The 25620-nt window shown below is 34.6% G+C and overlaps 1 protein-coding gene across 3 annotated transcripts in view; it reads right to left on the reverse strand.

The window, feature by feature from the left end:
• Positions 1-984: 984 nt before the first annotated feature.
• The window catches only part of LOC145168449 (aspartic proteinase-like), a 31147-nt gene continuing 6511 nt past the window's right edge, over positions 985-25620 (reverse strand). For all 3 annotated transcript variants that reach the window (XM_079087257.1, XM_079087256.1, XM_079087255.1), the window contains 11 exons: positions 10080-10174; positions 9868-9980; positions 3219-3387; positions 2879-2918; positions 2734-2798; positions 2155-2268; positions 2001-2065; positions 1731-1887; positions 1528-1647; positions 1323-1411; positions 985-1208 (listed from right to left, as the gene is read on the reverse strand). In XM_079087257.1, coding sequence (XP_078943383.1) covers positions 1124-1208; positions 1323-1411; positions 1528-1647; positions 1731-1887; positions 2001-2065; positions 2155-2268; positions 2734-2798; positions 2879-2918; positions 3219-3387; positions 9868-9980; positions 10080-10174 — 1112 coding nt within the window. In that variant the 3' untranslated portion in view covers positions 985-1123. The remainder of the gene's footprint in view (positions 1209-1322; positions 1412-1527; positions 1648-1730; positions 1888-2000; positions 2066-2154; positions 2269-2733; positions 2799-2878; positions 2919-3218; positions 3388-9867; positions 9981-10079; positions 10175-25620) is intronic.

Raw genomic sequence — 25620 nt, forward strand, 5'->3', positions numbered from 1 at the left:
ATAAGTAGTTAGGTTATAAATTTAAAGTTAGATAGGTATATTTTTGCACACATCAGGTATCCAAGATCTTACTTATGTGTTCTTTTTCTTATTCTATGTTGATTGATGCATTTGAATAAATAATGAGTTGATTCTTCTAGATTTCCCAAACCCTCAACTGGTTGGAAAATACCTTGGTTGGAGAAGTAAGAGGAAAATACCTTCTATATTGCCCAAACCCTCAAGCAGAAGTAAGAGGAAAATACATAAATGGTTTATAAGCTCACAAAAGGTTTCTTCCCCGCCAATGTGGGATAGAAGAAACTTGCCAACTTGCAATATCTCCTCTATAATTTCCAACATATATATCAACTTGTTTGTTTGTATTAGATCTAGAAAGAATGTTGAGAGTTATATTATAAGAGTATTGGGAGTTATAAGTTAGGGTATCTAAGATCTTACTTAAGTGTTCTTTTTCTTATTCTATGTTGATTGATGCATTTGAATAAATAATGAGATGATTCTTCTAGATTTCCTAAACTCTGAACTGGCTGGAAAATACCTTGGTTGGAGAAGTAAGAGGAAAATACCTTCTAGATTACCCAAACCCTCAAGCAGAAGTAAGAGGAAAATACCTTTGTTGAAGCAAAAATAAGAAACAAAAGTAGAAAAGGAAGAGATAAATCTTGGTTTTATAAATCTTACAAAACTAACAAGTCTTTGTAGTTATAAACTCATTTTCTTTTCATACTCCCACCAATGTCGGATGAGTTAAAAATAATTTAACCCACTTATTATTTTTTTCCAGCTACCATACTTTGATAAGTAATTTCTCATTTATTTATACTCCGTTTTGGACGTGTGGTATATCAAAACGAATATATCACAAAGAGAACACAAAAATATAATCATTTGTCTGTTTTGATTATATTTAGAGTCCTAAATTCGTATTAAAAAATGGAAAAAAAACCCATTTTTGGAAGTTAATAAAACTAGTTTTCCAACATCATATAAATATAAAAATACTAATGGCCAATCACTTACTCTCATTTACATATGTTTTCCAAAATATGATAATAGATCCACTGATTAAATCAAATCAATCCGAACAATTATCTATATGGTTAAGGTTAAAAGGTCTTGTTCACGCAGCTTCTGCAAATCCAACTCTTAGATTGCCATAATCAAATACAGTGTGGTAACGACGCATAAACAAATCACCTAATATCCTGCATCACATGAAACACAAAAATCCTGTAATAGTTGACTTTTAAAGATTATAGGTTTTAACATCTAAAAGCAAGCTAAAATTATGTAGTCAAACCCGAAGAAGGCATACGTACCAGTGTGGCCCACGTGGAGGAGGAATATCCAAAGGCATGAAACCACTAACGCAGTGTGCATCCTCACCCTCCCCGGTCTTAATTATGTACTATGAAACAAACACATATATAAATAAGTACATGGTATTTATAACGCTTGTGGTCGCATAAAATTGTGTTTCTATCAACTGTAAAAGATAAAATATATACACCAAATTGATAAAACCTCATTAGGTAAAAGTTCAAATTCTTTGCCACCAATGGTGAACGAAATAGTAGGCATATAAGGAAGTCTAGCACAATCAACCATCGACTCTTCTACTGGGATGGGCACCAGTTTACATAGCTGCAAATTTGGACTCATCATATTATCATAAACAACAAATTATGTGCCAAATAATACTAAAAACAACTAGCAAGAAAACTCACATTGCCCAATGTTTTTAAAATCATTTCTTGTGTGTTGTTATTGGCGATCATAGTATGCATAAGTCCTACTATTGCTTTACAGAGAATGCAATTTGGCGCGGTTACAGATGGATGTGATACACTATCACTCCTATCTACAACACTCTTAATGCCAATACTGTGCGAAAGGATAAAATCACGATACAAGACCAAAAGATGATGGATTTATCTATGTTGCAAAAGGTGAAGGCTACAAGATAAAATGATGCAATAAATCATTAGAAAGCTAACCTAACTTCGTGATCCCCATCAAGAAAACAGAATCCAATAAAGGGGCATATCGTCTTGGTATTGACCTGTTCAGGAAGTAAATTAACATGTGAGGTATAATAAACTGAAACTTCTAATAAAACTTTGATCGATGTGCGAATTGGAAGTTGTATACAAATGTCGAAAGCAGCCGAAATATTATGTGTCCAAATTTAGAAACAAAACCCTTGCACGCCTCGGTTACAATTCCTTGAGCCCCGATGGCATGATTTATCTGGGTGATCACACTCTGAAAGTTAACAAGCAAAAAGGTAGATGAGCACACTTAAGAACTGGAAAAACTAATGATAATAAGATCACACCCTAGTCCCAAGAGTTTTAGATACCAAATTATAATGGATAATGTAACCAACATTCCAATCAGAATCAAATGGAAATATGAGGTCCTTCGATTTTTTAGTATAATGAAATGATACTGGTACATATTATTGAAAAGCTATGTATGTAAATCATGAGAAACGTGTATTAAATATTACAGCTTTATATAAGTTATTATGAAAAAACAACTTCTAATATTAAATGTACATAAAAATAATAATGTATAACAAAAATATTTACTAATAAATTCATATCAATCAAATTTTATAGAAATCAATACCACTGTTGTTTGTATATTTTATTCCTAAAAAAAATTATGTTAAAAACTATTTGCCAACCCATTATAACATGTTAATATTACATGAGAGTTACATACCGTTGGACCAGCTAGCAAGGCAGTTCCAGAATCAACAATAGCTGCACATTTGTTCTTACAAGACCCTGGAAGCAACCACAACACATCATGCATATATGTTCCGATATCCAACATGTAGTAAAATATAACATTCCATGTTACATACCAGTCGGCTGCCCACCAATAAGTACATCATCCATATCAAACTAGCAAAAAGTAGAACAACAAAGTGATTTAGAATATATATTTATATGAGAAATTAAATATTCTCCTACCTTTTCTTCCTACTTATCTTCGTACCCACATTAAATGGTCACAAATATCATATTTTGATAAAATTCATAATATTTTAAGAGAATTACCATCATTTCACATGGGTAAGAAGATAAATAAGAAGAAACATAAGAGGATATTCAATTTCTCTATTATATATATATATATATATATATATATATATATATACACATTCATTTTTTGAACTAGCATTATGGAATAGACGAACTGACCTGCCAATATCCCTTTTGAGTAACTGGAACAAACGTGTGCACACCTTTGTAGTGATTTGGATCAACACCACCGAAGATGATTTCACCCCCTCCTCCTTCATTACCTCTTTGGTTAAGCCAAAATGAAAAAATGTGCTCCTTAACTAGATGTTGATTGAACATATTGTCCCTATATAACATAAATGTGAACTATTGATACGTTAGAGTTAGATAACACATTATGCCCAAAGGAACTCCCGAATAACTAAGCTACATGAATCTGCATGACAATAATAATACCATTTGTATAATGAACATGGTATTTGTAATTAGGCGACTTCTATTAGATGTTGACAACAAAAGGTCAAAATATATCAAAATATAGGTGACATTCATTTGTTATATGGGTTGGCGTTGAAAAAAATCCACCAATTATGTGAGACATCCACTTAATCTTTTCCAAACTCTTTTGATATTAACATGACTCTTAATATTTTTGAAACACAAGAAATTGTATTGAGAAACAAAAGTTAGCAAGAAACTTCATGGTTACATGAGATCGATTGTACAAAGATGGGTATGAAACATTATTTTCCATCTTATCAGTCCCATAGCGATTCATGATCTAGGCTACAACCAAGATTTTTCCCATCAAAGCAAGTTACCAATGAGCAATTCTGAGATCGAGAAAAAAAAAATACAAATACTAGATATCATTCAAAATCGATAAGTTGTTCTTATCCTTGCGCAAGAACATGTAGTAAATGAGTCAATTTCATTAAATCCAAATGTAAGTGGCTTAATAATGTTCATATAGATTTAGAGAGCGTTAAAGAGGGGCTACAACAGAAAATATCATCCAAAAAGTTATTTGCACAAGTTGTAAAGTCCCACTAATTGTTAACTAGAAACCGAACCTCTTTTTCCACCTTAGAATCCAGAAATAAACAATTCACATTGCTAGGAAGAATAAGTGTCAGGACTTTCACTTTACAAAGGATAGAAAATGGTAGGAATAACAATTTCTCTCCTAGGCAGAATGGATCACATGGGGATCCTCCCCATACGAGACTCGATCCAAACGAACATGTTCACCTTAATAGTAACCTCGTTAATCCACAAGGTTGTTATTTTCCCAAGAAACTCCTTGTCGCTCTTTTAAGGGATGCAACCAAGAAAATCCCATATGACTCCATAATTATACAAATGATCTCCTTTACTGAAATAAATTTGAAAGTAGTGGTTCTTAAAATAATCAGGGTTCCCATCATCACTAATAACGCTTAGATCCCCGCCTCAATCCCATAAAAGTTGACATCTCCATAGAGATTTTGAATCATATCATTAAGGAGGCAATCTAGGAAATAATTAGAAGTAAAAATCCTAAGGAAAGCTCCAAATGTAAAAATCCTATGAAAAGCTTTTGATATAACGACATTATTACACCACATATCTGTATAGAACTTAAGGCAGATTTTGGACCGATGGATCTTCCAATTTGCTTATTAAGAACTATATTGCATTTTATTAAGTCCATATTTATACTGGAAATCACCCCTAACACCCTTCTCCTATTTTATGAATATTTAGAACATCTAAAGCCATAAATACTTCCTTCAAAAGAGCATCTAAAATGCTACCACCATATTCCAAGAAGGACAATGTAGAGCCTTAAGGCTTCTAATGCTAAGGCCTCCTAAATTCTTTGTTTGACAAAGTTTTAGACGAACAGATCCACATGATTTTTTTTCCTCTTAGAACCACCCCCACAAGTTTATTTTAAATGCCTCATATAATGTTGATTACCTTTGATGGGACTTTAAAAATGGAAACAAAGATATGTGCCAAGAGTCCTAAGCATAAACTTAGACAAGGTAAACCTCCCCCAATGTCAATCAAAAGGCTCAATGAGAAAATCTCCTAATATTAGAGGGATCTCGAGGGTAAGGAAGGGGATGGTGCCTTTCCTATACTTTATTACCAAAACCATTGACTTAATCTTACCATTATTCACACCAACACAAAAGACATTGTTTTTTTTCCGAGAGGTTGACTTTGAGGTCCGAAGCAAGTTGGAAACATTTCGAGATACATAATAAAGTAACAATATTATTGGTCGACCACTCACCTAAGAAGATGACATCATCCATAAAATGGAAGAGATATTTGAGGTCTATTTTTAGGATTTTTGTTTTTCAAAAAGCCCATTTTTAATGGCTTCCAAAATAACTATCTTAAGAGAATCCCTAGAAATGATCAAAGGGAAAGGCAAAAGTGTGGTCTCACCCTCTTTCTTCAATCAGAAATGGGTGGTAGGCAAACCATTTACAAGGACAGGAACTTTGGCTATGTAAAGAAATTCATGAATCCAAGACCTCCACTTAATCCCAAAATCAATTTGGGTCAAGATGTCATCTAAGAACCTCCAATCAAGATAGTCAAATGTATTTTCAAAACTGACATTAAAATAAGCATCTTATTTCTTCTTCCCTTAGCCTATAATTTATTAGCCATGAGCGGGCCACTAAGAATGTTCCTTTCTTTAATAAATTTTGATTGCTCCTTATAGATGTCAAACCCCATTACCCTTTTGAACCTCCCCGCCAAAGCGGTGTGAATGAGTTTTCTAACAAACCTAATAAGATTGATAGGTCTATAATCTAAAACAGGTAGGGGATCACTCAATTTTAGGACAGAAAGATAAACGAGGCATTCTTTTTTGGGTTAATAAATAGGTGATCCTCGAAGTGTTTGACCAAGACAAAGATATCCACACCCAACACCTCTCAATATCTTTGATTCAAGCGAAGCTATAACCATCTAGTCTTGGGGTTTGTCATTCCTATATTCCCAAACAAGCTATTTCACCTTATCAAAGGTAAACGAGACTCCAAGGATGACTTTTGATTGTTGCTAATATCAAGAAGATTGGGGTTGCGTAACCAATGTCTATTTGGAATTTTGTTTCTAAGTTTCTCCTTGAAATAAACTAAATATTGAGACTTTAAGATGGTCGTTCGGACTTGTTACCCAATACCTACCAATGCTAAGCCAATTAATCTTCGAATCCCTTAACTTGTTGTTTACCAAACAATGAAAGAATCGGGTGAAGTGGTCCTTTCCAAGTTCTTGTATCAATCTCACCTTTTATCGATGTTTTTTTTGTTTTTCACAACTCTTGAATCTTTAGAATATGTTATTCGTAATCTTTAATATCCATCGGTCCTAGTCGAATAGAATCCGTAATAATTTCAATAGCAACTGATTTTCTTTTAAGCTCATGTTCATGCCCTTTTTTCCTTATTAACTTTTCCGATCCACTTTTAATACCCAAGTTTACATTCCTTAATGTTTTGGATAAAAGTTTAATCCTTGAGAATGCCTCCTCCTACTGCATCCTCCAATTTCCCCAAATTAAATAATCAACCGCAAAGTCCAAGAATCATGACTTGAAATATTTAAAAGGAAAAAGAACAAAGACTTTGCAATATATATACAGTTGAAATTTTAAAGGCGAAGAACGATGTTGAGATAATTATTGGACACCAAAACCTAGTTGAGTTTATTCATTTTGCATATACTCATCCATCCCCACCCTCGCCATATATTGAACTAACCTATCGATGCATTATAATGTTGGGTTTCTACTTTAGTGTTTGTATAATTATGCACAACAAACATGTTACCATATTGAACGAAGATCCATTTATGAGAATGTATTATTATTATTATTATTGATGAAGATGAACTTATTCTTATTTAGATATAGAAGGAAAATATTGATGTTAAGAGAATGGATGTAGGTGGCTATAGGTTGTCAAAAATACAAAGGAGGGGATAAGCAGATCCGAAGTGGAAAAGTTGGTTGATGAAGGTGATGTGAATGCATGATGGCCCTAAAACTTAAAAATATAGAACCACATGACAATAATCAAAAGAATATGGAAATAACTTGTGATAAACCTTGACGTAAAGGTTTTGAATATCGTTTAAGAACCTTGATGTGACTTAAAACTGTTCACTATTAAGTAGGGGTGGCAATTAATGACATGAAACGACAAAATACTTGACACAAAATGAAATTCGGACGAAACTGAAATTTGAATTCGTGTTCGTTTCATCTTTGTGTCAAGTGTAAAAAAACACGATGTCGTTTCCATGTTCAAAATTTGACACAAAATTAACACGATTTAGCATTTGTCTGTCGTGTTTTTCGTGTTTGTTATGTTATGTATGATTAAGTATCAATTAAATAAACAAATTGTTATTTCATGTTATCTTTGTCATGTCGTTTTGTGTTTTTCGTTTTTTAATTGGTTCATTTTCGTGTTAGTTAAAAAAACACGACATCGTGTCGTGTCGTGTTTGTGTTACATAAAACCTTGTCGTGTCGTGAGGTGTCAGACAAAAACACGACATGATGGCCATATTTTCCACCCCTACCATTAACTATGGAATATATAAGAACCAAAGAATATGAAGAATACAATAGAAACTTCACTTACATGTTTGTTCTATTGTCACTATAGCTTTTTAAGAGAAATAACCTAACAACTAAAAAAGAAATATCTATTCACTAAAAATTGTATTTGAATCTACAAAATTCATGATAACATATAAGCTCCAAAAGTAAGGCTCATGGTAGGAGAAAACATATTTCTAATAGAAAGCAAAAATAGAATAATAATAATGAAAATATAAGATTATAAACTAAATAAAGTGTTGGTGATTTTAGCGTTATCAACATATTTTTGTGTAATTATTATTAATAATGAGATAGTATGAGCTCCATTTACTAATCGAGATAGGAGGTGCAGGGTGTACACATGAAGTGATAAATGTGAACTTGAGAATACGTAGTCTGGGGGCAGCGCCCCTGGGTGCAGAGTTCTAAGGGGTTACGCCCCTGGCGGGTCTAGGGGCAGCACCCCTAGCGGGGTCCAAGGGGCAGATCCCATGGTGGTTTCCCGCCAAAACTCACTAGATGACATCATGATGATGCATGTGTTGGTTATGTCCAATACATACCTGTTTTGGTGCCAAATCTGGATGCAACTGCCATTAACCACTTTTTCCATCTTGTATAAGAACACTCTTCATGTTCCAGAAAACGGGTTACAAATATACTCTAAAAATATGATTACTAAGATTTTTGATCTATCTCTCAAGAACACATTAACATGTATTATGTGTTTCACAATCTGAATTACACCTGTAATTTAGATTGATTTATTTTTGGATTATCCCACTTCTGGCAAAAGGGACGAATTATAGATTTCATAAAGTGTTCGAAAACGGTCCGTGAATCTATCCAAGTTTGTATTTATTGTTATTCTGATCCCTTTATTTCTAACATAAAGACTATATTAATCCTAATTTCGACCCCTTAAATATATTGGAGGATTTGCAATTTTCCAAGAATTAATTTGTATTTGGTATATCAATATTTGAATTGAAGATAATACAGTTCATCCCAACATGTTTCATTCTTCATTAATCAATTACTTTTGAGATTTGATAGTTTTTACTAAATTATAGATTGAAAATGATTCCTATATTCATTGCATTGCACTCAGCTTGAAATTTTCACTCAAGGTTACTATATCTTCTTAGTTGCTGATGTTCTAATAGGGACATTTTAAGCTTCAGTGGTTTATTGTTTTTTTTTTGTTGCAGGTTTTTCCTCTATCGGAGGGTTTAAACTTGCAACCACATCCTTTCATATTCACCCCCACTAATGGTAACCTACCCGTAAAAGGGACCGATTTAGATTGTATGGTATGTTTATTGGAGTATAAGGATGTGAAGATGATGAAGATTTTATTTTATAGTAATATGTGTTTTTATTAAAGTATCATAATGTTGGTAAATAACCATTTGAAGGGAAATAATAACGGTTGTAAAAATTGTTTGACGGTAGCTCGATGGTCGACGGGGGTTAAGGGATTAATCGGTCTTGGCAGGGATTAATCGAGAACCATAGATTATTAATAAAATATTTAAGTTAATCAAGGATTAATATATCTTAAGAAAAACAAGTACTTCAAAATTAAAAAAAATGTAATTTAAATTTTGAAAATACGAAAATATGAACATTTTGGTATAATATTTGAAATTTTTAAATTTTGAAAATTTTGGAGTAAAACAAAAGTTGATTTTTTGAATTTTTTTTGACTTTTTTGACTTTTTTTTTGTCTTTTGTTGACCGAATAATCCCGCCAAGACCTATTAATCCCGCTAAACCCGATTAATCCCTAATTTTCGTCAAGCACCCCTAATCCAAGTCGGTTGGAGAACGTCAAACGATTAATCCCGATTTCTGCAACCTTGGAAATAATTGATTGGAAAAGATGAGGATGGAGAGGCAGTCTATAGAGGAAAATGGGGCCCATATAGAGGAAGAGTAAGAGTGAAAGTGTTAGTCGTACGTAGGAACCTCCGATGATGATGATGATAATAATAATAATAATAATAAATTAAAAGTAACCTAAAAAGGCAATGTCAAAAAATATACATGCAGCTTCCAATCTTCATTACATTAATAGAACTAACATCTAAGTTGATGGACTTTAATAATAAGTTAGTTTATGAGAAATTAAAATGGACATTTAACATAATTGATTTATTTATTGAACATTATATATATCTACAAAAACTAATTAAAACATACCATATTGGGAGAGCATTGTCAAGAGAGATCTCCTTAAATCCAAGCCCAATGATACCGTCAAACTTCCCTCCCAATAATGTAATACCAGGTTCCCTTGTTGCTTCGATGAACTCCTAAATCGATTATAGATTTAAAATATTTTAAATCTCAAAATTTTAACCAATCTGAATGCAAAGAAAAATGTTTCATGGTGACAAATTTTCCAAAATCACCTGATCCTCAATTACTATATCACCAACTTTGATGTTGTCTTCACTAAAGTATCCAGATATTGATCCACCGCCATAGTCGATACTAGCATGTTTTCCTGTCAACATAGAGACAAATATTTTCTCCTTTAAGATGTACAATGTAATTTTTTTAGCCAAGATAAAGAGTAGAAATATAGGACAATCTACACATATTCCTTGCTAGTCTGTATATAGCCACGAAGTTCAAGAAATGGAGCACTTTGCACTTACGGTTAGAGCAACCCAGTTAGTAGCTTAATCATACCACCAACTCATTTTTTGGGGGTCTCCTAATTCCACATCCACTATTCTTTAGCGTTTATGAGTATTTGCTTAATCTACAGGTTTTACATTGAATTTTATAACAATTGAGCGACATAAAACATTTAAGGACATGATTCATTTTGTGCAACTTTTAGAAATAAAGAATCTACAATCTTTGGGTTAGTTTTAAATTTTTTTTCATGTCTCGTTATTTAATTCGTCCAATAACAAGATGTTCTCTTTTATCTTTCTTATGGTCATGAATGATCAATAAAATTTCTGGACGAAACTTAGTAATAACAATAACAATTAATGTTTATAACGACCGAGTAGTTAATCCATGTGTGTTAGTTTTCAATATTATTAACGATATGATATTTAATTCATAATTATTTATGGGATTGTTTAATTTTTAAGTCTGAATCAGAAGTTTGTCAAATCAGATCGCTTCAAAGGTCATAACTATACTCGTTGGACTGATAAGTTCAAGTTATTGCTTGATGTGCTTAAGTTTGGTTTTATTTTGGACCCTAAATTGCCTCTTATTCTAGCTAATCTTGTCCTTACAGCGGGAAAGGAACCATACCAGAAATAAATTCACAATCTGGAGAAGATGAGGTCGTTTCGAAGAGAGTTAAGAGGCCTTATGCATTATAGACATAAATAATTACCTATCTAACCGCCTCTATGATCTTACATGTTGGTGACAGATCCTAGAGAGGTATAGAAAGACATGGAGCATAAGTACGAGGTACAAGAGGAAGGTAGAAACAAGTAGTTTATGTCCGTTAATTAGACTTCCAAATGGTCAACAAAAGACCAATTTTGGAGCATGTACATAAGATCCACGTCTTAGTCAACAAACTAACCATGTTTTCCATCTCTCTACCAGAGCTCTTCTAAGTGGGTGCAATTATCACAAATATGCCACCCTCCTTTAAGGACTTCTCCAAGATGATGATGCATAAATATGAGTACTATTCATTGGATGATATGATGAAGGACTACCAAATTCAGTAATAAATATGCAATAGGGAAGAATAGGGTAAGTTAGGATCAAGTTTGCACCACTTCTCATTTGAGAGTTTTGGCCAAAAGGGTAAAACTAGTTTTAAGAAAAAAGGCTTGGCACCTAAGAAAAGGGAGCTCAAGAAGCCCAATCGTCAACAACAACCAACCAAAAAAATCGAAAAGTTCCATGTCGATAGAGAGACCAATCACTATGCATGGGAGTGCTTGTAAGAAAATTTGGTCTTATACATGGCTTTGTAAATTTTATTGAGGAGCGACCCCCTTGGTGGTAAATATGGGTCTTGGAGGAATCAATATATTTTCCATCTCTTACACGGTCAGTGGTGGCCCGAGGATGGTTTATAGTTTCTAGACTATTAGTGGTATTCACCGATTGACACACATGTAGGGTTCGCAACATTATCACAATGTGATAATGTGACATCCCCTATTTTTCAGAACCAATTAAAATATTTTCTTTACGCTTTAAACAATTGAGATGCGGAAATTCTCAGTTAAATTTAAACATTTTTTAGATAACAAAAGTTATTTCATTTTATTAACACTCCGAGAATGTCATCGTTCATATTTAAACATACATTACAACGTAAATATAATAGATCTTGAAACTACTTATTACAAGCACATCTCTTTATTCCACTCAACATCCTAACTAGACATCGGCAACCTTACATCCACTACATGTGATGCACAAATGAGTGGGTCAAGTTTGGGAAACCTGGTGAGATGCATAAGGTTTTTATGCCCATAATATATTAATGATAATACATAAATAACATTACCGCAAACAATCAATATAAGTATACTCTGATATAAGACTACTTACCCTACCCAAATGATTCTCAAAAATCCTAAAGCAACGATTATCTAGAGGAATCACCCACCCTGATAAATCGTTTGAGCAACTGCTTGACTACACATCTAGGGGTGTCCTTGGGCAGTGTAAGTAATATAAAGACAACTAATGTTCAGAGCAATTGATAGATATGGTATCCCATTCTACCTATGTCTGTGGGTTATAAGTCCACACTAGCAACATAATTCACTAGACCACCTAGAATAGTCAAATGTTTTCATCTACTCTAGTCGATGACCTAGACATACTTGTCCGTTGCCTTATCTGGATCCACCATTTTTGGTCATCCAATAAAGAGGAGGACTACTACACTCCACTCTAATCTCACATTTTACCCTCAAAATGAGACCCCACGAATATCCAGCTTATTTAGAACTAAGTACCTTTTATAAGTCCATAACTAAACCAAACTACATCTAAAGGCAATTCTAATTCTGACATAGTTCCTAATAAGTAATACTATTATAGTTATATAAGTAGCACAGAGTATAATTAATACAATTAGCATTTAACAAATAGTTTTATTAAATTATGCTCTTGAAAGTAACTACGCACTCACCTGACACAAGTAAACAATTCAAGGTTAGGGCAACGCTTCCCCTTAACACTTATCCTTTCGAAAGATCTAGATTCAAATGGTTCTAAGACTTAGCTTATTTTCATATTTCTTGTGATTATAATTCTAGATTTCTCAATAATCCCAATATATACTGAGAGATATAAGTAGCAGATAGTATGTGACAACCCGAAAATTTTTAAAATTTTTGCCTGGTAAAGCTCCGCCAGTCAACTCGACTGAGTGTCAAACTCATTTCTGCTATCGTTTAGCCTCGTTTAGAGTCCATTTAAAGGTCCAAAGGTCAGTACATTCAAGCATTGGGCATAGAAATGGATCGCGTACACTTCTAACATCAAAACCGGGCCTTACACTCCAACACAAGGAGTGTACGGCCGCACACATGGGTGTGCGGCCGCACACCCCTCTCCTGGCATTACACTCACGTGTATAAGTCTAGAACTCAGCCTCCTTTCATCCCTTTTCACTCTCCAAGACTTAGAACTCGATTTCTCTCTCAACTATCATTCGATTTTCAGCCTAGATATTCAAGAATGTAAGTGTTCTTCACTTGATTTGTTGTTAATCCTTCCAAACTAGTAACACTCTTTGATTTCATCCATTGGAAATCATGTTTTGACTAGATCTTCAAATCTTCATCCATTTCACCAAGAACACCAAGAACACACACTTGTTCTTGGCGATTTTGGGCCTTCTCGAGCTTCCGTATCATAAGTACTCTTCCCTTATGCTTAGATCTTGTTAAGGACACTAGTTTAAGGCCTTGAAACTGCCCAGAACTCAAGAACATATGGTGTGTGCGGCCGCACAAACTCATGTGGCTGTACACCCCTCAAACACCCTCAAAACACCATCAAAACACCCCTAAAGGCTTGTATACTGTAAATACCATTCCCCAAGCTTGCTACTTACCAGATATGAGCCTTAGAAAACGTCCAAACCATGTTCATCAAGGATTGTGCGGCCGCACACACTCCATGTGGCCGTACACCCCTTTGTTTAGTGCTTAAGGGCCTCCAAAGTGCCTTTCTAGCTTCAACACTTGATGAGCATCAGTGCTACAAGCCTCCCCACCATTTGGAAAATGTTTTGTGCACTCTTTACCATGAGTGTGCGGCTGCACACTCCCCTGGCCGCACACCCATGGCCGAACACTCCTCAAAGTGGACGTACACTCCCTTAATTTGAATCACATGTGATTCCAACACTTGGACAAAGTGTTTCCTAGTCCCGTAAGGTGTTTCCTTGCATTTGGTTGTTTCTAAACACTATATTTATGTCAATATATGCCATTATATGTCATTTAGGACTCGTTAAGTCTCGGGAGTTCATTCGTGGAACTTCTCATCCTTACGCGCGTATTCGTTTGAATCACCCACATCAGGTGAGTTCATACCCCGTAATGAATCTTTTAACTGTTTTAAATGTTTTAAGGGGGGGGGGGAATACAAGTTGAACACAATGTTAATTGTGTAATTGTTTGTTATAAACATTTTCAAAAGGATTACTTATGTCATTTATAAGTTGTCAAAACATTTCAAAGACTCTTTTCAAGTTATGTTACTTTATAGTTTAACAAAACTCCGTTTTTAAAGTACAAGTATAACTTAGTAGTAAAATGAGTATTTTCAACAACAGTTCAAGCACGTTACTAGTAAACTATAATAGGTATAGTTTAAGGGTTCAGTTCATACTATAACAAGTACATAGGGGAACATACTATAACAAGTACATAGGGGAACATACTATAACAAGTACATAGAGAAACACACCACACTAAGTACCGGGAAAAACGTTCATATATCTTTCCGACCTTGCGTTGACACTGGTACGATTTCACGTACTAGGACTAACAGGTACGAGGTGATAAACTTAATAATATATCTTTCCGACCTTGCGTTGACACTGGTACGATTTCACGTACTAGGACTAGCAGGTACGAGGTGATAAACTTAATAATATATCTTTCCGACCTTGCGTTGACACTGGTACGATTTCACGTACTAGGACTAGCAGGCACGAGGTGATGAACTTAATAATATATCTTTCCGGCTTTGCATTGACACTGGTACGATTTCACGTACTAGGACTAGCAGGCACGAGGTGATAAAATATAACAAAATATCCTTCCGCTTACATACGAGTTCACATTTAAACCTTTAATTAACCGACTAAAGATTAAAGGCAAAAAGACTCCCCGAGGTGTATTGTACATTTAATACTACCTGGAGCCTGTATTTTATTACTTTATAGCCAGTAGTGTCACTGCTGAGGTAAAACATTATTTTCCCTATACATTACTTTGTGAGCTTTTCACATATTCAATAATGTACAAACTAGATATAGTTAATGATAGTCTCACTTGGGAAAATACACACTCACACAAGAAACAAACATACATAACATTAGATGCCTTGGTAGAAGGCTACGTTTAGTAGAAGGGACCATAATGCTAACCTTATGATTCCTTAATGTATACATCAACGGATATATATATATATATATATATATATATATATATATATATATATATATTAATAGGATCCGACAGGTAATAAGATGTGTGCTCTCCGCTTCATTTCCTGTTCCTTGTTTGGTTGTGGGCTTGGAACAGATTCACCCAGTCTATTATCTATTCGATTCAGATATATATGTCCAGTATACATTGAGTCATCATAAGGGTACCAGGTGTGGGTCAAGTCACAGGACACAAGGTCAATGCGCAATTTTTCTAGTACAAAACATACTTTCCAAATCAGAGCTTTGGTATACAAAACTAGAAACTTACCAATTAAGGGTTTAATCCATTTTATTAAACCAAGATAACTTCAAGGACCTTAAGTGGATAACTCTATAATACCTTAGATTATACATCAGAGTTATATATAATTAATAACCGATAGATAGTTGGATGTGTGCCTTCCGCCTCATTTGCTGTTCCTTGTTTGGTTGTGGGCTTAGGGCAGATCCACACAATTAACTATCTGATCGGTATTAGATTATATATAACTAGTATAAACCAAGTGATTATAAAAGGAACCACTGTGGTTACTATTTTATTATAAGAAATAAGAGTTTTCTTAAAGAATCTTTCTTCAAATATAAAGGAACTATTACAGTTAACTCCGTGAGTACCAAGGGAATACACCAAGGTCATATACAACAAGGATCCAACAACTAATGGGATGTGTGCTTTCCGCCTCATTTCCTGTTCCTTGTTTGGTTGTGGGCTTAGGACAGATACACACAATCGATTGTTTGTTTACTCTGGGTATTATATAACTTGTATCCATTTAATACTCATAGAAAGGACTGTTGAGTCATTTTTACTTATCTTTCATCAAAGCAGGAAATATAGGATTTCCTGGAGGAACAGGCAAACTTTTCTAAACAGAACTTACTACAATTTTCTACAACTTTCTACAAACTTTCTTACTAATACAACATCACTAAAATCTTATGAACTCACCAGCTTAATTGCTGATCAACTCTTTCAAATAACTTGTATTCTCAGGAGCCTAGTAGACAGGTACTCGTGCTGGGAATTCAGAAGATGGAGCAGTATAGCTTCAAGTCTTGATTGTTATTTGCTCATGTATTCTATGTTTTGTGAACACACACTTTGTAAACACTTTCTTTCTAATGAAATGGTTGTTCATTACTTTGCTTACTATGATGCATGTCTTGTGATACTAAACATGATGTCCTCCACCCCAGAACGTTTCTGCCGTTCCGGTTTTAGGGTGTGACAGATTGGTATCAGAGCATTGTTTATAGTGAACTAAGTATATCAACCGATAAAAGATATACAACTATAAATACAATGGGGCTTAAGTGCTCTGGATAATGATATATTTTAAGAGTATAACGATAAGTTATAAAAATATACCTACTTGCTTATACATGTACATACTAGACCAAGTATCACAAGAAGAACAGAACTAAAGTATTTAAAGGTTGAACATTGTCGTCAGACCTGAACAGTTATGTAATTATAGCTAGGATCAATATAGCCTGATCAACTATATTCATTCGAGATGTGACCGACATGTGTTTGGGAGGGATGTGGTGTTGCAACAGTCTTAAAACTCACCTAACACCAGTCAAGAGAATACTAGATCAAGTACATTAGAGTTAGAATACTATATGAGTATTCTATGATTCCATAACGCGATAACAAGTTTAAAACATACCAAGTACATTACGTTAAAATACTATAGGAGTATTTTAGACACTATACAAATAACTTATGTGATAACTTAAAAGACCCTTACGGATAGGTCCATAATCTTGCAATGTATACTTCCAAGGTTATATATAATTGAGAATTTATAGACTTAGAATTTGTGATCTACGCTCCACTACCTGTTCCTTGTTTGGTTGTGGTTTTGGAGTAGGATCACTTATTCAAAGGTCTATTTAAGCTTAAGTTATATACAACTTGTATACATTGTGCAATTATAGGAGGACTCTGTAAGGATCACCCCATAAAGTTACCTTAAATCTCATAGATTCTTTAGTCACTTCCATTCTCGCACGACGAACCCAAATAGATGTAACCACTTCCTCATAGTAGACGACATTAGAGTAAGGGGGAAACAAGAGCAAGTTCATGAGAAGTTTTCAAAGAGGGATCAACCGAAGTAACCAAAACGTCTTATGCGTCATGCTAATAACTAATAATCTTGTTAACTTATTGAGCGAGTGGAAACACTGCTCACATTATGTGTTAGGATTACTTTTCTAACATCCAACTGGTAACAGTTATTCAAGTAACAGATATTCATTCGAGGATAGTCATTTCAAATTCATAGAGTTTATTAGGTATAGACTCTTTTATGAATTGTTTCTAGTACCCTGTGGAAGTCAAGACCCGATACACTCAGAACTGGAACAGCCTTGTCTTTTCAGCTTTCGGCTTGTGTCCACTGCTATAGACTTATTCCATCTCATCTTTGTATTCTTTTAGCAAAGATGCCTCCTCGCAAATTGAACAGACGCACTATTCCGATAACTCCAACTCAACCGCCACTACCCTCGCCACAGTTCGACCTAGCTGCTTTTCAGGCAGCGGTAACAGCAGCAACGATAGCCACCCTAACCCAAATTCGCGCAAGTGGTATCAGTGGTTTTGGTGGCGGTGCTCGCCTAAACAACCACGGAGATACCCACGAACACCCAAGGGAATGTTCGTATAAAGACTTCATGAAATGCAAACCCAATTCCTTCGACGGAAATGGTGGAGTCATCGCTCTGATGCAATGGTTCGAGAAAACAGAGTCGGTCTTCGAACTCTGTTCATGCCCAGAAGGGAGCAAAGTCAAGTTTGCTACCTGCACCTTCTCCGGAAGAGCCCTAACATGGTGGAATAGCCATGTTAAGTCACTGACTCTAACAGTGGCAAATTCTATGGGCTGGGAAAACTTGAAGGAAATGATGATGGGAGAGTACTGCCCACGGGGCGAAGTACAAAAGCTGGAACAAGAGCTATGGGAGCTCAAGATGGTTGGCTCAGACATAGTGACCTACACTGACAGGTTTAGCGACCTGGCAGCACTATGCCCCGGGATGGTTACCCCGGAGAGCAAGAAGATAGAAAGGTACATCTGGGGTCTGACTGACCCGACCCAAGGAAATGTGTTGTCTTCTAACCCATCCACATTCGATAGTGCCAAACGCCTAGCCCAGCGACTCATCGACCATGAAGCCCATCATGGTGTAGAAGTCCCGTTTCCCGAGCCATCGAGGGAAGAGGACTATGGACAGAAGTCGAGGAACAAGAAGAAGAAGAAGCAAACAACACAGGACACCCCGCAGGAGGAACGAACGAGTACTATATACACCGCCACAACCCCTGCTACTTCAGCACCCGCCAGTCGATATGCTGGAACCCTTCCGAAGTGTGGGAAGTGCAACTATCACCACACCGGAGTATGCCGGAAAATGCAGTGTCTGGACTGCCACAGAAAAGGATACACAGTCCATTTCTGCAGGGCACCGGCTCAACCGATCTCCCAAGTCCCCGAAGTTGAATAAAACCAAGTCTGCTATGGCTGTGGTGAGAGTGGACACTACCAGAAGGACTGCCCGATAACAAAGAACTCAGGAGCAGATGGACGAATTCTGATGATCACCGCAGGAGAATCGACCTCGGAGTCGCCAGCGTGCGGCGATACGTTTTCGATTTAGTAATTACCTTGAAAATTTAATTTATATTTATATAAGATTAAAACTTGGGGATAACACTTAAAAGTAATTATAATAACTCACATATTGAAATAGGTCACAGTATTCAAGAGAACTAAGAGATCCGTTCTGAGAAGCTATGATGGCTTAGTATGTACCTTAAGGGTTGTGCATAGCTAAGATTTTGCAGACTTAGAGTGAGTGATTCCGCCTTAATTCCTGTTCCTTGTCTGGTTGTGGATTTGAGGCAGAGTTACTCAGTCGGCCGTCCAATTCATCTTAATTATTCGCAACTTGTATATTCCAGGCGATCGTAGTGGTACCAAGGAGGATCGTAGTTTAAAGTATCAATACTAGTTATCAAAGCACTTTCGCAGTATGTACGCGCACATCGCGGTACGATACGTAGAAGTGTTAACAACAAGAGCAAAACAGAAAGCACTAGAACATTTACAAAGAGTACATTTTCGAAAACACTAGGGAAGTACATCATCGTATAACAAACGTTTCTTTCAAATCGGCCAAAACTTTGTTTGGTAAAGAGTCCGTTACTATCTTTCGTCATGAGTTGGCGTGGTCCTCACCATACATGGTGGAATAGCCATGTTAAGTCACTGACTCTAACAGTGGCAAATTCTATGGGCTGGGAAAAGTTGAAGGAAATGATGATGGGAGAGTACTGCCCAAGGGGCGAAGTACAAAAGCTGGAACAAGAGCTATGGGAGCTCAAGATGGTTGGCTCAGACATAGTGACCTACACTGACAGTATAATGACGTGAAATTACTGATAAATCTTATTTATATATTCATAATGAGTATGACTATAATTATAAATTACACTAAAATAGGGTTAAGTGTAATTTAACTTACAGAGATTTTCCTAGACAAAAGTCTGGAAGTTACACTGGCAGTGCTTCTACTAGATAGCTACTAAGTACCGAGCACTCAGGGATCTCATGGCTTCGTCGGAATATCGAAAACTAAGTGAAAAATGGAGCTAAGGCAAAGCAAAAGTCAAGAATATGACTTGTAGGGGTGTGAGAAATTATCAGGAGACTGCTGGCTATTTAAAGGGAAACAAATATTTATTCGTGTCGTGCACTATAGGTCTGCGCACTATCATGGCGGGGCTCCTCAGGGCTGCTGACACATGTTCGAAAAAGGGTGGAGCTGTGTGGCGGCTTCTAGAACCATATGCGTGCCGCACATACGCACATATGTAATTTTAGATTTTCAAAATTGCATAAGTTCTTCATAAGAGTTCCGTTTTTGATGGTTTTTATATCGATGCATAGCTATCGACGAGATCTACAACTTTCCTAAAGACTATGTCGGCTAATTCTGACTTTATTTATTTAACACAGGCTTAGACTGTTAAAACATAAATAAAATGCATAGCTCTCTCATCCAACGTCCGTTTTTTACTGTGTTTATATTGTTGGACTCCTATTAATGAGATCTTCAATTCTCATTTGGATAGTCTCGGCTAAAAATTGACCGATCTAAAATTCGATTTCTGTGCTAACATCGTTAATGCTGAAACTTCGAAAAATTATAACTTCTTCATATGAAGTCAGATTTGGTCGTTCTCTATATGCACACTCTCAGTTTTATGATTACTATGAATTTGGTTTAGATTGCTTAGGCTAATAAGCAATCTATCTAAAATTCAGTTTTTACAACATCCGAAGCCGATCAGATTTAACACGAAACTTCGATGCACCATAACTTCTTCGTTCTAAGCCGTATTTGCATTCCTTATATCTCTGGAATCCTTATTGCAACTACTTCATCTTTCATTAAGGTTATTCGTCCTAATTATTATTCTATTTTGACACGTGTTTTAATATTATTTATTATATTATTAATTACATATAAAACACTTTAGCACATAAATACATGAATAATCCTTTCTTAGTCATTCATATAAAGAATAATAGTTGACCAAAGTGATTACAGAATATGACTATTTCTAGCAGGAAATGCAGGAGTTACAGATAAGCTTCAAGAATGGTCACATATTCGCCCTTCGAGATGCATTACATGTTCCTAGGATCTCAAAGGGACTCATGTCAGTAGAGAAATTTAAGAAGAATGGATATAAGATGGTAATAGAGAATGGTCATGTGGAGTTCACCGAGAATAACTTCTTCATTGGTCGAGCAATTAACACTATTAGAATGTACTGGATTGACTTAAATGAAAGAGATACATATCATGAGGATGAATGCATGGTTCTTTTGTGTTGGATGTTCAGTTTTGTGATAGTTATGATTTGCATATTGCTAGTGATAGTGATGAAACTAGTAGTAATGATGTCACTAAATTTGAGATGAATAAAATTAATTTTTCTGATTATAACACTTGATCAATTTCTTTATTGCACAAATGTTTATCCCATACAAATATAAAAAACATTTAAAAAAATACAAACTCAAGGTGTGTTAAATCAAAACGATAAAAATTTGATAAATGAGAAACATGTATAAAATCTATGTTCAAATAGAGAACTTTTCCATGTGTTAAAAAAAGTTACTTTACTACTAGAGTTAATTAAGTTGAATATTTGTGAACTAAATAGAATACTCACATAAGGAGCGTAGAGATATTTCATTACATATTGTGATGACTTGATCCATTATTTATATTTTTATTTGTTTCCATCAAAAGATGAAGCTGGTGACACATTTAAAATGTATAAGGCCGAGGTTGAAAATCAACATGAGAAGCATATAATGATTTTTATCTTGGATTGAGGAAGAGAATACTTTAATTGAGAGTTTGACACATTCTGTGAAGAATAACATCAAACATGAAAGAAATTCACCATTTACTCCCCAACATAATGGTTGGGATGAAATAGAGAACCAAACCCATCCAAGTCGAGATGGTCAAATACATGTTGAACCCATCTAGTTTACCAAACAATCTAAAAGGGAAAACATTTATGGCCGCTTACAATGTACATACTATGATAAGTATTCATGTCATTCCTCAAGTTCTAATTAGTTGTATAAAGGAAGAAATCCCAACCTAGACTTTCTATGTGTGTCTTTATGTGTGTGTGTGTGTGGGGGGGGGGGTTGGATTTCTTACTATCATACATCCGATCCTAAGTGATCGAAATTGGGATCCTAAGCTATGGAGAGTATATTCATTGGATATGCTAAAATAAGGCTTACTGACTATTGGATAACGAATCATGTATGATAGTAGAATCTTGAGATATGAAAATCTTCAAGGATAAGTTTTAAAATGATGATGAAATCTCAAACCCCATAATAGCTCTAAATACTTATCAAGATAATATCCAACCTTCTATAGAATATCCGAGAAGTACAACAACTAGAAATGGAAAAAATACAGGAGATAATTTTCTCTCTTATTTGGTTGAAGGGACTCCAAAGAAAGTGAAAAAGAAAGGTCATTTTCTCCATTAATTTGGATGATGATCATAAGACCTTTAATGAATCCATGTCGTCGAGGGGTGTTAAATTATGATAGTAAGCTATCAATGATAAAAATGATTCTCTTATGGGAAATAGAACTTTGGGGTTAGCTAATCAACCCAAGGGAAAGATACACATAGAATATAAATGGATTTTCAAAATAAACTATCACCTAAATGGATCCATATCTGCATATAAAGCAAAATTAATTGGTAAAGGATATAGGTAGAGAGAAGGAATCAACTACTTTTGTACATACATTCCAATTTCTAGGAGCAAATTTATTAGAACACTTATAAATATAATAGCCTTGAAAGCACTATATATTTATCAAATGGATCTTTTGACAATATTTTTGAATAACTATCTCAATGAGCATATTTATTTGGAGCAACCTTCAAGGTTTTGTGATATTCTGAAAAGCAAACAAAGTGTGTATTTATTAAATTATTGTATGGTTTCAAAAAACTCCAAAACATTGGCATGAGTGATTTCATACCATCGTAACTCTTTTCATGTTTCAACATAATATTGATGACATGTGTATTTATAAAAATACAGAAGTCACGATCGAGTATAGAGTCATTATTTATCTTTATGTCATTTATATGTTGATCATTTGCACTCACCTAGACATATTATTGAAACGAAGAAATACATATCCTTGATATTTAAGATGAAATTTCTAGGAGAAGCAGATACCATATTTGGTATTAAGGTGAAAAGAACATGTAGCTGGACTTCTCCGATTCAATATCATTACATAAAGAAAGTTCTAAATAAGTTTCAACATTTGAACATTTTAAGGAATTCATCACTCATTTTAATTAAACTTTGAAATTAAATGTAAACTATGGCTGAGCAGTGGCTCAACTAGAGTATGTGAGTGCAATCGATAACATGATTTATGCCATGCACCGCACTTGACCTGCCGTCGTATTTGTTGTAAGAAAAATAAGTCACTATGTTGTCAACCCATGTATGGAGCACTTCAAGGCAATGAACATATTACAACGGTGCCTAAAAAGGACAAATACTCTCGAATTGACATAAATGTCATCTCGCGGTATACTAGAAGGGTGTTCCGATGCTAGTTGGATATACCACACCAGTGATTCAAAATCCACAAGTTTTTGGATTGATACTCTATTTTAAGGAACTATTTCTTGGATGAGGAAGAAATAAACATGTATAACTTACTCGAAGATGAAAACCAAGCTTGTTGCATGAGTAGAAGTAGGAAAAAAGGTAGAGTGGATTAGAGATCTACTATTGGATATACGTCTGTGTGATACTTCAATGCAGTATATTCCAATATATTGTGATATTGAGGACACCCTATCTAAAGTATATAATGTAGTGTTTAATAGGAAGTCAAAAACATATTGGTATTCAACATAGTTATGTGAGACATCTAACTTAAGAGGTACCATTATAGTTATTTATCTATGTCAAGATAAGAGTAACTTCATAGATCTACTTATAAAACCTCTGACGAGAATTTTAGTTGGAACTACCACGAGAGATATGGGTCTAAAACCACTGTAAAATCGTTTAGTGATGGAAACCCGACTTGAAATTAGTACTCATATTCTCAATTTTAAATGGTAATACGTAACTAAATATAGAAGGTATTATTAATAATAATATATCCATCTGAGATAGGATAGTATATTGTTGTCGAGAACGAGGTTGAGTTAAGACTCTTTACAAAGTTTTGGAGGAATCTACACAATGAAGATGTTGTAAAACTTTACCTATATGATCTATAGGTGGTGATGCATCCAATGAACATTAGTGGTTTACCTTATAGATAGGGTGAGCAAAGGCAAACTTAGAAACTGAAAAATCAACAACAACCAATGAAACCAAAACCTAAAAACCAAAAACATACCAAAATCCTCGGTTTAGAGTTTAGATTTCAAAAATCGAATTAAGCGGTTTCGGTTTTGGTTAATACTTCAGAAACCGACCCAATAACCAACTCATACCCATGACCCGACCCATAATATATATTTCTAATTATTTAATATTTAATATATACTTTAAATAATATAATAAAAAACTAAAATATAATAATACGTAACATCGTAAGCTAAACCAGTAAGGTAGTAAGGTACTAGGTAGTAATCTTAATCCCATTTTGTTTGATATCCGACGTTCACTCTCATCTTCTCCCTCTCGACGTTTGGAACTTCCAATTTTAAGAATGTTGATTTTATCTTTCTGATTAAGCTTACGTGAGTGTTTTTTTGTAATATCTTCAACTTTGCCTGCAATGTGCATCACAGGACAAGAAACTCATCTACAACATCTCCATCTTCGTTTTACAATGTCTCGTTTATTTTTCAGAATTTATCCAAGAAACTCATCTGCAACATATCCATCTTCATCTATCTTTCTGAGTTTGGGAACTCCATTTGTAAGTCTGAGTAGATGTGCTTCTCTGAATGTATAAGTGCATATCATCCTATCCGATTTCTTGCTTTTGCTTAGATGTTTAAGTTCACATTAAAAATATAAACCATTACTGTACTAGACTACTATCTGATTTCAATTTAGTCTCAGATTTTGTTAGTAGGTAGATAATTACTAGTTAATTAATATTTTCTTAATATATAAGTTCATGCTTTATTTGTTTAATATGATTTTAATTAAAATTTTATGCTATTTGCTTAATATGACAGAAACAAGAGGGATGGGTAGAGCTCATGTTATATTAATCTCAAGTTCTCTTAGTAATAATGTAATATGAATTTTAATATGCAATCTGTAAATCGGAGTTTAATTTGAAATCTAAAATGTTAGTTAATTTGAGTTTAATATGAAATCTAAAATGTTAGTTAATATGAGTTTAATAAGAAATGCTAAATTTGAGTTTGTTTTTAAATGTATATGGAAGGATCTCAAAAAACTGTTGACGCATTTGAAAGTAGAAGTAAGCAAGCTAATCTAATCCACTAGTTGTTTATGTTGATGAAGAAGATGACGAAGATGTTGTAGAAAATAAGGGTGGTGATCATAAAGGATCCTGGGTGTTGTGAAATGTCAATATTGTCCATAAATTATGTGTGCAAATTCGAAAAAGAATGGTCTGTGTGCAATGGGAAATCATTTAAAATGTTATTTTTCATATTCATTTATTTAGGAATGACGAAC

The sequence above is a fragment of the Lactuca virosa genome, chromosome 4, assembly GCF_052849685.1.
Source record: "Lactuca virosa cultivar CGN04683 chromosome 4, Lactuca_virosa_CGN04683_v6, whole genome shotgun sequence".
NCBI classification, from domain to species: domain Eukaryota; kingdom Viridiplantae; phylum Streptophyta; class Magnoliopsida; order Asterales; family Asteraceae; genus Lactuca; species Lactuca virosa.